This window comes from Salminus brasiliensis, chromosome 16 (assembly GCF_030463535.1).
Source record: "Salminus brasiliensis chromosome 16, fSalBra1.hap2, whole genome shotgun sequence".
In the NCBI taxonomy this organism is placed as follows: domain Eukaryota; kingdom Metazoa; phylum Chordata; class Actinopteri; order Characiformes; family Bryconidae; genus Salminus; species Salminus brasiliensis.
The window spans coordinates 9,502,553-9,514,465 of NC_132893.1; the positions used below are offsets into that span (position 1 = coordinate 9,502,553).

At 40.8% G+C, this 11,913-nt stretch overlaps 1 protein-coding gene across 1 annotated transcript in view; it reads right to left on the reverse strand.

Moving 5' to 3' along the window:
• Positions 1 to 11,913, reverse strand: part of LOC140537243 (unconventional myosin-XVIIIb-like) — a 56,979-nt gene that overhangs the window by 19,840 nt on the left and 25,226 nt on the right. Inside the window, exons 21-28 of the mRNA XM_072659569.1 lie at positions 9,418 to 9,568; positions 8,630 to 8,739; positions 8,395 to 8,460; positions 8,163 to 8,291; positions 7,052 to 7,195; positions 6,661 to 6,750; positions 6,235 to 6,354; positions 143 to 248 (exon numbers count right to left, since the gene is read on the reverse strand). Coding sequence (XP_072515670.1) covers positions 143 to 248; positions 6,235 to 6,354; positions 6,661 to 6,750; positions 7,052 to 7,195; positions 8,163 to 8,291; positions 8,395 to 8,460; positions 8,630 to 8,739; positions 9,418 to 9,568 — 916 coding nt within the window. The remainder of the gene's footprint in view (positions 1 to 142; positions 249 to 6,234; positions 6,355 to 6,660; positions 6,751 to 7,051; positions 7,196 to 8,162; positions 8,292 to 8,394; positions 8,461 to 8,629; positions 8,740 to 9,417; positions 9,569 to 11,913) is intronic.

Consider the following 11,913-nt stretch of genomic DNA (forward strand, 5'->3'; position numbering starts at 1 on the left):
ATGTTTTATCATCATTTTTACTGTTCCTTAAATTTTCTAGCATAGATGAATGACGAATGTTTGTCACAAGATAAAGCTAATCAGTAATAAGTGATCAAAACGTAAAATCTGTTGAGTCAGAAATATTTTAATGTACTGTTACCTGTGGCCACACCACCCAAAGCCTCTTTACTCTTGGCTCTCTGTTTCTCCTCCTCAAGCTGTTTCTCTAAAGCCTCCAGAGTGACCTTACTCTGATCCAATCGGGCCTATAACACACACCACAAGCACATGATGAAGTTGCTCTCTGTGTAAGTACATATGCAATTTTATGTAAATCTCACTTGCTTTCATTGTGCTGTAAAAGAAATAAACAACACCTCAACATTTTTTCCTTTAAAGGGCACAAATTATGTAAAAATAACTCTTTTTCTGTGCTTTTTTGTGAGATGCCTAGGTCAGGAAACAGGAGGTTAAACATTAGAATTAGAGCGTTCCAATCTGAGTAACTCCACCCACTATCTTTCTGAAAGTGCCATTATTTTACTTTAGATTCACTAGTGTTTAGTCAAAACTAAGAGCTGAAACTGGTGATTCCTGCACAGACCAGCACAAATCACTACACGGTCTAGAGCTTCATCAGATAGAAAAGCTCAAGGCTATACACTGCTCAAAAAAATAAAGGGAACACTCACATAATACATCCTAGATCTGAATGAATATTCTCATTGAATACTTTGTTCTGTACAATGTTGAATGTGCTGACAACAAAATCACACAAAAATCATCAATGGAAATCAAATTTATTAACCAATGGAGACCTGGATTTAGAGTCACACAAAATTAAAGTAAAAAAACACACTACAGACTGATCCAACTTTGATGTAATGTCCTTAAAACAAGTCAAAATGAGGCTCAGTATTGTGTGTGGCCTCCATGTGCATGTATGACCTCCCTACAACGCCTGGGCATGCTCCTGATGAGGTGGCGGATGGTCTCTTGAGGGATCTCCTCCCAGACCTGGACTAAAGCACCCGCCAACTCCTGGACAGTCTGTGGTGCAATGTGACGTTGGTGGATGGAGTGAGACATGATGTCCCAGATGTGTTCAATCGGATTCAGGTCTGGGGAACGGACGAGCCAGTCCATAAATTCAATGCCTTTATCTTGCAGGAACTGCTGACACACTCCAGCAGCGAGCACATGGAGGGCTGTGTGGCCCTCCAAAGAAATGCCACCCCACACCATTACTGACCCACTGCCAAACCGGTCATGCTGAAGGATGTTGCAGGTAGCAGATCGCTCTCCACGGTGTCTCCAGAATCTGTCACGTCTGTCACATGTGCTTAGTGTGAACCTGCCTTCATCTGTGAAGAGCACAGGGCGCCAGTGGCGAATTTGCCAATCCTGGTGTTCTCTGGCAAATGCCAAGCGTCCTGCACGGTGTTGGGCTGTGAGCACAACCCCCATCTGTGGATGTCGGGCCCTCATACCATCCTCATGGAGTCCGTTTCTAACCGTTTGTGCAGACACATGCACATTTGTGGCCTGCTGGAGGTCATTTTGCAGGGCTCTGGCAGTGCTCCTCCTGTTCCTCCTTGCACAAAGGCGGAGGTAGCGGTCCTGCTGCTGGGTTGTTGCCCTCCTATGGCCTCCTCCACGTCTCCTGGTGTACTGGCGTCCAGAGGCTGAAGGCACTACCAGGAGACAGCTCCTGGTAGTGCCTTCAGCCTCTGGAAGCTATGCTGAAAGACACAGCAAACCTTTTTGCCACAGCTCGCATTGATGTGCCATGCTGGATGAGCTGCACTACCTGAGCCACTTGTGTGGGTTGTAGAGTCCGTCTCATGCTACCACGAGTGTGAAAGCACCACCAACATTCAAAAGTGATCAAAACATCAGCCAGAAAGCATAGGTACTGAGAAGTGGTCTGTGGTCCCCACCTGCAGAACCACTCCTTTATTGAGTGTGTCTTGCTAATTGCCAATAATTTCCACCTGTTGTCTATTCCATTTGCACAACAGCATGTGAAATTGATTCTCAATCAGTGTTGCTTCCTAAGTGGACAGTTTGATTTCACAGAAGATTTACGCTCAGCGTATTTGGCCTCGCTGATCGAGAAATACAAAAACAATTTCAGAGTACTTTTTAGAGAGATTTCTAAATTTACTAAAAGCCAGGCAGATACTCAACCCCAGATTCCAACCAGTAATGTTTTTATGGACTATTTTAAAAATAAAATAGAAAACATTAGACAACAAGTTCAACCCTGCTTAATAAATAAAACATGGCCATCACCTGGTGTCACTGCTTTAGAACGTAACTTGTAGAACAAAAACTGGAAGCCTTCTACCCACTTCTCTTCTCAGATCACAGCCAGAACAAAAAAAAATTGTTTCCTTAGCAAAATGTACAACCTGTACACTTGACCAAAGTCCCTCAATAATACTAAAAGAAATACTTCCAATTATAATCAGACATGGCATGACAATATATCAGCCAAACCTGACGATAAATTTAGATTAAAGAAACTGTGTAAAGGATATAAAACTCTGGATGTCACATAACTTCCTTCTTCTTAACAGTAACAAAACCGAGGTTCTCCTTTTAGGTCCAAAAGACACTAGAACTAGAACCAGACTTAATGCTAGACTTGGCTGATTCTTCCATTATTCCTGGTCTAGCAGCTAAAAGTCTTGGCGTCCTATTAGATGCAGATCTATCCATTTGAGCAACATATAGCTAAAATTAGTAGAACAGCCTTTATGCATTTTAGGAACATTGCCAACCTAAGAAATTCCTTATCTCTACAGGTTGCAGAAAAGCTAGTATACACTTTTATTATAGATTTATCCTTTCAGAAATACTCCCAATTATAATCAGACCTCTTTTAACAATAGTAAATTCATCCCTTAGGTCATAAAACCTTTAATCAAGAAACCAAATCTTGATCCTAGTGTATTGTCTAATTACAGACACATATCCAATATACTAGAAGAAGCTGTGGCCCAACAACTCTTGCTTATACCTGAATAAAAATGACATGTACGAGAAATTCCAATCTGGATTCAGACCTAATCATAGCATGGCATAGTAAAGATTACAAACGATCTTCTTGCCTCTGATCAGGGCTACGTATCTTTATTAGCCATACTCGACCTCAATGCAGCCTTTGATACAATAGATCATACTATTCTATTAGATTAGAGAAAATGGTTGGAATCACAGGAACAGCCCTATTGTGGTTCAAATCATCTTATGGTTCAAATCATCTAACTGAACGCTATCAGTTTGTAAAGATAAAAGATTTTTCTTCAAATTACACAAAAGTAAGATTTTCGCAAGGATCTATTCTAGAACCGCTATTATTTACATTATACATGTTACCACTGGGCTCAGTTATAAGCAGACATGACGTTAATTTTCATTGTTTTACAGATGACACACAGCTTTATATATATCAGGCCCGCATCATCTGGCTCTCCCCCGGGGCGATCCCCAGACTCCGCCCCCATGCCCATATAAGGAAGCCATCTGTGCATGCACTTTGCAGCTGACTTCCCTCAGTAAACTAACAACGAACACCTTGGACTGGGGCTTTATATTTATTTTTTGCCCTGTCACTTAGGTCCTGTTTTGTTGTCACTGTTTCTAGCGTTCTCTGTTTTGATCCAAAGCTTTGCTTTGTACTTCTTGGTTCAAGGTTCTGTTTTGTTTTGATCCGAAGCTTTGCTTCGTAGTTCTCGGTTCAAGGTTCTGTTTTGTTTTGATCCGAAGCTTTGCTTCATAGTTCTCAGTTCAAGGTTTTGTTTTGTTTGGCCCTGCTTTTAGTTTATGTTCATAAGTTTTGCTTTTTATTGTACCCCTGTCACCGCCCCTTCACCCCCTTCATGTTTGCCCAGTTAATGTATTCCCTGTTTTACTGTTCAGAGCCCTCCCAGTTCTGTTTATTTTCACTTTATGACCCTTAGATTGCTGTACCTCGGATTAGGCTGTTCGCGTTTCTGTGATTACTTGTGTTGATCATTAAAGTCTTTCATCGTCCAACCCTGCAAGTGCTCTGTGTTCTCACTGCCACGCCTGATCCGGCATGGCAATATCATCAGCCAAATCAGCCAAACCTGACGATAAATTTAGATGAAAGAAAATGGAGGACTGCGTAAAGAATATAAAACTCTGGATGTCACATAACGTCCTTCTTCCTGTGCCCCCGTGTCTGTGTTACCTTCTGGCTTTCTCCTTTTAATTAGGCTGTTATAGTCAGACCTGCCGGAGTCGTCAGACACACTCTGATACTGCTCAACATTCTCTGCTCTCTACAAATCCATTCAGAACTAACTGTGTCTCTTTACCTTCTCTGAGTAAATGGTCACCCAGCCCGACCTGTTGGAAGACTGCCTGCTGAGGTCCCCTCTACCTGTGTCAGACCAGCTGCCACCTACCAGTCCGACCAGCAGGCCCTCCCCCTCACCACCACACATGCCAGACCAGAGGCACACCCTTGCTACCTGCCTAATGACCATGTTAAAACCTAAATGGACTCTTAACCATGTGCCACTATTAATATTCCCAATATTAACTATATTACTCTCATTACTCTTGCCATCACTGCCATGACTATATGAAGTAATACAACACAATGATTATTATATTATGATGTATTATGATATATAAAATATTGCACACCTGAGCAGTACAACAGTATAGATGGTTTGGTAACTTTTATCAATAATTTATAAATAGTTCTGACCAGAGGAGGATGGGTCCCCCTTGTGAGTCTTGGTTCCTCCCAAGGTTTCTTCCTCCAGCTCTGAGGGAGTTTTCCTTGCCAATGTTGCTGTTGGCTTGCTCACTGGGGGTCTTAGATTTTTGTTATTAATTTTTCTTTTTTTTCTGTCTTTTACAAATTACTGATTGCATAAAGCTGCTTTGTGACAACAACAATTGTAAAAAGTGCTATACAAATACATTTGAGCCAGGATTCCGGAGAGCTGCTTTCCCCTCAGTAACCTCATGCACAACACCTGGGACTGTGGCTACAAAAGCTCTGTGCAGTCATGGAATCTCTATTGTGAATTGGCTGAATCTTTCTGGGTCCAGAGGTTTCCATAGCCAGTTTAAGGATATTCCTTCAGTGCCATGTTGCTTGTGCTTCGTTTGGTCTTCGGTAAACCTGCCTGCATAGTTTTTTGTTCTGTGTTTTGTTAGTGCCTTGCCCTTACTTCCCTGTTTGTCATAGTCTTGTGTTTGCCCCTGTTTCCCTGCCTCTTTGGTTTTGTTATTTATCGCTGTTTGAAGTTTTTTCTCCCTGTCTGTATCTGAAGCGTTGCTTCGTGTTGTATTTTTGTTTTAGTTTTTTTGGCTATCTACCTGTTTTTGTACACCCAAGCCCTGTTTGTGGTTTTGTTATCGTTATTATCCCTGCCCTATTTTGCACCCAAACGTTGCTTGTGGCTTTAAGTTCTCTTTCTGCCCCTATGCCCCCCCCCCAAGCTCCAGTCTCTTTCAAGTCCCAGGTTTGTTTTGTTGCAGTCCAGTCGGAGTTGTCAGGTTTGTATTGTTTGTTAGTTTTGTCCCTTACTTTGCTGCTGCCTTGATTTATCCCATTTTGTTTGTATACCACATCTTGTTACCCTGCCTTTGACTTAAAGTCTTGCATCGTCCATTCCCTGCAAGTGTTGCCTAGTTTTTCACTGCTACGCCTGATCAGGCATGACGGAAGCACTAATAGCCAGTTTGTTAGTTGAATGTGACCGACTATAATAACTGGGGAGTATCTTGTCTAGGTAAAGTAAAACAGTCTGTTGCCTGTGTTTTTAGCTTTGCACCAAGCTTAAACCACTGGTTTATATTTGGTTCGGTTCTGTTTGCTAGTTTTGACTTCGCTTTGCCAACTGAAGATGTCACCATCCAAAATTCCCTACTGCTGGCACAAGCTTAATGCTAATATTGCAAACCCACTGCAGTATGAAAACACATTATTTAACACAATTTCAGGGTTTATAGTTGTCAGATTGTCTTCTATAGAAATCATGGAACTATAATAAATTGGGAAAAGATGGTAAAATAGGTCTACTTTAAAGGAATGTTTCTGGCGACAGAAAAGAGTATGCAAATGAAAGCAAAACTAAACGGTCCTGGCTAGCTTTCCTTTCTTACAGCCAAGCATTTTTGGGTGAACATTTTTAAAAGGCCTGAAGTTGCTGATAAAAGACAGAGTATATGTTAAGTGAAGAAGTGTTTAGAGTAGGGCACCTGTAGCTCCTTATTGTCCTTGGTTAAACGAAGTCGCTCTGTTCTCTCTGTGTCTAAAGCTTGGCTCATGGCCTCGCCACGAAATCGCTCATCACTCAGCTCCGACACCACAGCCGTTACCTGCACATACATACGGACACAGTGCATTAGCCTCACCATTACTGTAATTCATCACTGTCTTAACATGAGGGCCATTTATTTATCAGTGTCACTGATATAAGCAGGATTACAGCTTCATGAGTTTATCTGAGCTTATGTTAATGCGGCTTTTTTATGAGATTCATTTAAGTGGATTTAATCAGTCATGTCAGAGACAGAGTTCAACACAGGGAGGGGGGGTCAGATATCAGATAGAGATTTGTCATTTCACATAGTCATTGCAACAACCACATGCAAATGTACATACAGGCACAGGTACACACACACCTTAGTCTCCAAGTTGTCTGCAGTCTGTCTCAGTTCATTTCGTTCTTTTTCAGACTTCTCCAGACGTCTCCTGAGGGCAGTGATTTCATCCTGCAAACACATTAACACACAGTTTTATGTGACTTATCACACTTTTAATGAGCAATTTAGGACCAAAATTATGAAATGTCTCTTTTTTAATAACGTTCTTATTGAATGTTATTAAAAGGCTGTTGCTGTTCATATATTTAATTATTTAAAATTAAATTGAATTCATTAAATAGTATTTTTTTATACTTTATGGTATTATGTCAATATTATGGGGGTTATGTTATTTCACATGCCTACCAAAACCTTTAAATATTCTTGAGGGTTTAATAAATAAATAAAATATATGGAAACAGTTGAGCACCTCCTTGGCTCGGATCCTGGGGGCATCCTTGTTGACGTCCAGTAGAGGACGCACTTTGCACAGCAGTTTCCACCAGCTCCAGCTCGCCACTGCAGCGAGAGCGCGCAGATTTCTCTGAATGCAGCTCACAGCCATTTGTTGCACCTGATCTCAGAACAGTCACAAAAGCTATTCAGGATACTTACAGCAAGAACTATCCTCTATTAACATTCAGAAAGCTATGCATAATAAAAGCGTTTTTACATTTTGAAAACCCAGAGTATTAGCATAGTGGGCTAACAGACCTGGCATAAGATAAGATTAGGGCTAACATTGTATTTACAGCATTTATCTTAATTAGGGCTGCATGATATGGACAAAATAGAAATACTGTAAAATGAATACTGTGTATAAAAAGCCTACATGTTTGGTGTCTAATGTTTGCTTCTGTAATTGACAAATAGAGTTGCTAGAATTAAAGTGCTAATAAACACTCAAATTTACCAGTCACCAGTTTTGTTTTAATTTTAAAGGTATTAAAGTTGTGATTTGATGTATAAATAGCAAGTGTGACATTTTTTGGCAAAAAATGGCCAGATGCTGTTTTACAAGCTCTGTCATTTTGCCTTGGGAATTAGAAATGCTGTTTTGCTTTTTAGGGTGGGCTTGTGAGACAAATCTTACAAAAAGCCTGGCTTTTACAGGCTGTTTTACTTTACTGTGACAGCCCCCAGTAGTATGGCCTAGCCTAACCTGTACCAGCCCTTTTCCCTACTCTGGCTGAACAATGTTCTTCTATTTACTGAACTCTCAATATTCAACAATGACAAGATAAATACAGTTTAACTTTCTAAGGCACCTTTAAAGAGCAACAAAAAAATATATAAAATAAAAAAGGTACATTTCCATGAGCTTCCAATAAAGATGTGTCACCAGCTTTTCTGTTCTTTTTTAAGTATAGGGAAATAATTGTTTTTAAAAATGCATAATATGCTACAGATGTGACAGATATAGATTAAGTTGAATAATGACTGGAGTATTAATTAAGCCAGGCTGCTTCACAATAACCCTTAACCTACTCAACTCTTTAACTTTGCATGCACTGCTTAAGTATTTGTGGGAATGGCCTCACCTTCATGCGGCGATACCTCTGACGGGCCAGATGCCCCAAACACGCAGCCTGCATCTGCACCAGCCAACAACTGACCAATCCATCCCTCTGCACATCCAGATACTTCAACACACCACATTTCATAAACACCTACACACACACACACACACACACAAACAAACGTAAGCACACACATCAAGGAATGACCACCCCCACCACTTCTAGGCATTTTTGTGTTAATGTACACTCTCACCCTGCTTGCACCCAAAACAATGCTCTTCTTGTCCAGATCTAGTTCAATCAATAATTCTTCCACTGCCTGAAAGCAAAGATAATCAGAGACACACTGAATGTAGTGTTCTTTTGTGCTGCTAACTTTCAAATCAATAAGGGCAAATCAATAACCTGTTACTGAACACAAGTTGACAAAAAGCAACTTGAATAACATCACTTTTAGAAAAAAAGGATGAATAAAAGGACTTTCAAACCTTTCTCTCATCCGGTGTGATGAAAACAGAGCCGTAGCGCTTCATCACAGGAGGAGACAGGGCCTGGTAGCGGCAGCGGAAATCACTCAGGGACATATGCTCTGGGTAGCCTAAGAAAGACACAGTAGCCACAAATTTTGTGATTACGAGTTATGGGTAATGTAGTTTGACATGCCATGAAATGTGGTTAAATCTTTCATTTAATCACTAAAACATATGTCACATAGGAGGCAGAAACATATTTAATTTTTATGTTGAGCAATACACAAATTAACCATAACATTAATACTAATTTTGAATAGGTCCCCTTTGTGTGCCACAACAGATCTGACCTTCGTGGCATGGACTCCACAAGATCTGTGGTGTCTGCCACCAATATGTTAGCAGCAGATCCTGTAAATTGTGAGGTGAATGACATTAATGAGCCATAAGGTGCCCATGACATGATGTTTTGGAGATGCTCTGACCCAGTTGTCTAGTGTTAATATAATGGCTGTTTGATGTATGATTGAACATTACATATCAATGTCAGAAATATGTATTCATTAAAATTGTTTCAATCAAGCATTGAACAAAAGGCACTGCCAAGAAAAAGAGTTATCAAAGCCCATCACAATTCACTGATCAAAGAAGACACATATTCACAATCTCAAAGCCAAATGTTTCCAGTGTATAGTGTTAAAACTAATGAATTGGCTTTGCTGTTCCAATACATTTGGAGGTGACTGTATATATGGAATATGCCTTGACACTGCAGTCTAGTGTGTGTGTGTATTTGTTTGTGAGACCTGTGCGGTACAGCTGTAGAGCAGATAGCAGGTGGGTAGAGTGCAGCTGGACACGCAGTGCCGGAACATCAAAGCCACCGCCATCTGTCTTAGCACTGACACACTGGAGGAACATGGGCTGAGCACGACGAATCAGATTCACCAGGGCATCCTGGAGGGGTGGGAAGGAGATAAAGAGAGAGAAAGAAAGAGGGGAGAGAAGGATATATATATACATATATATATATATATACATATATATATATATATATATATATATATATATATATATATAGTACCGCTCAGGTTTAGGATCACTTGCAAATTTCCTTCTTTAACATTTTCATGCAATTCACAAACAATATTGTCCATTTCACAATTAATTCAAGTGTACCAGATGATTTTTAAAGAATAAAAAGTTTGTATTAAAGCCTTATTTTGCATTTAGTCCTATTATCAGAAATTTTCACAAACTGGCTCTAACAAGGACAGAAAAAGGAGGGGGAGGCCCCGATGCACAACTGTGCAAGAAGATAAATATCTTTGAGTGTGCAGTTTGAGAGAAAGACGCCTCACAGGCTGTCAACTGACAGCTGCACTAAATGGAACCCGTCAAACACTAGTGTGAGCATCAACGGTCCAGAGGCGACTTCAGGAGGCTGGACTTCATGGCAGAATTGCCAAGAAAAAGCCATACCTCACACTGGCCAATAAAAAGAAAAGACTGCGATGGGCCAAAGAGAAAAGACATTGGACAGATGAGTCCAAGTTTGAGGCGCAGGACCAATGAAAAGATGCATGACCAATGCTTAATGCCATCTGTCAAGCATGGTGAAGGCAGCGTGATGGACAGCGCTTGATTGGGGCCAATTTCATCCTACAACAGGATAATGATCCCAAACACACCTCCAAATTGTGTCTGCAATATTTAAGAAATAAGGAGTTCTGACTGTAATAGAGTGGCCATCACAGTCTCCGGATCTGAACCCTATTGAGCTGTTACATTACCTCGAAACGTTGACAGCTAGAATGCCTAGTCTGCCAGGCTGTAATTGCTGCAAAAGGTGGCTTCTTTGATGAAGGCAAAATTTGAAATACAGAGTCATCATTTTCATTAAAATCAATATTTCTTACTCTGACAATGTCTGCATGCCCTGTTTATTTGCTTTATTTTATAATCTTAAGTGTGTTTCCATTGAAAACAAGCAGTATATATATATATATATATATATATATATATACAGTCATGCCCGAAAGTATTCATACCCCTGTCAAAGTTTGACTTAAATTTACTTTTATTTAACCAGAAGTTATATTTTTGTCTTGAAATGACACAGGCATCTCCCAGGAGATAACACGATGATGTACAAGAGGCATCATTGTGGGAAAAAATATTTCTCAGCTTTTATACACATTTGAACAAAAAGTGGCATGTCCAAAATTATTCATACCCTTCTCAATAATTAATAGAAAAGCCTTTATTGGCTATTACAGCAATCAAACGCTTCCTGTAATTGCTGACCAGCTTTTTGCATGTCTCCACTGGTATTTTTGCCCATTCATCTTTAGTGATGAGCTCCAACTCTTTGAGGTTCGAGGGTCTCCTTGCCATCACCCTGATCTTTAGCTCCCTCCACAGATTCTCGATTGGATTCAAGTCAGGACTCTGGCTGGGCCACTGCAAAACATTAATGTTTTTGTCTGCTAACCATTTCTTCACCACTTTGGCTGTGTGTTTTGGGTCGTTGTCGTGCTGAAATGTCCACCGGTTCCCAAGGCCAAGTTTCTCTGCAGACTGCCTGATGTTGTTGTTGAGAATCTTGATATATTGCTCTTTTTTCATGGTGCCATTTACTGCGATCAAGTTCCCTGGTCCATTGGCTGAAAAACACCCCCAAAACATTAGGTTCCCACCACCATGTTTGACAGTGGGGATGGTGTTCTTAGGGTTGAAGGCTTCTCCTTTTTTACGCCAAATGGTGCACACATCATTGTGGCCAAACAATTCAATTTTTGTTTCATCTGACCATAAAACAGAACACCAGAAGTCTTCTTCTTTGTCCAGATGAGCATTTGCAAAGGTCAAGCGGGCTTTTGTGTGCCTTTTCTGGAGAAGTGGTGTCCTCCTTGGCCTGCGTCCGTGGAACCCAGCAGTGTGCAGTGTCCGTTGAACTGTCTGCCTTGAGATGTCGCCACCAGCAGAGTCCAGATTCACCAGGATGGCCTTGGTGGTGATCCTTGGATTTTTCTTCACCTCTCTCACTATTCTCCTGGCCAGCACAGGTGTCACTTTTGGCTTCCGACCACATCTTCTGAGATTTTCCACAGTGCGGAACTTCTTGTATTTTTTAATAATACTTTGCACTGCAGCCACTGGAACTTGAAAACATTTTGATATGGCTTTATAGCCCTTTCCTGACTTGTGAGCGGCCACAATGCACAGCCGCAGGTCCTTAGTGAGCTCCTTTGTCTTAGCCATGACTGTCCACAAACCAACTGCAGAGAGCTGCTGTTTTT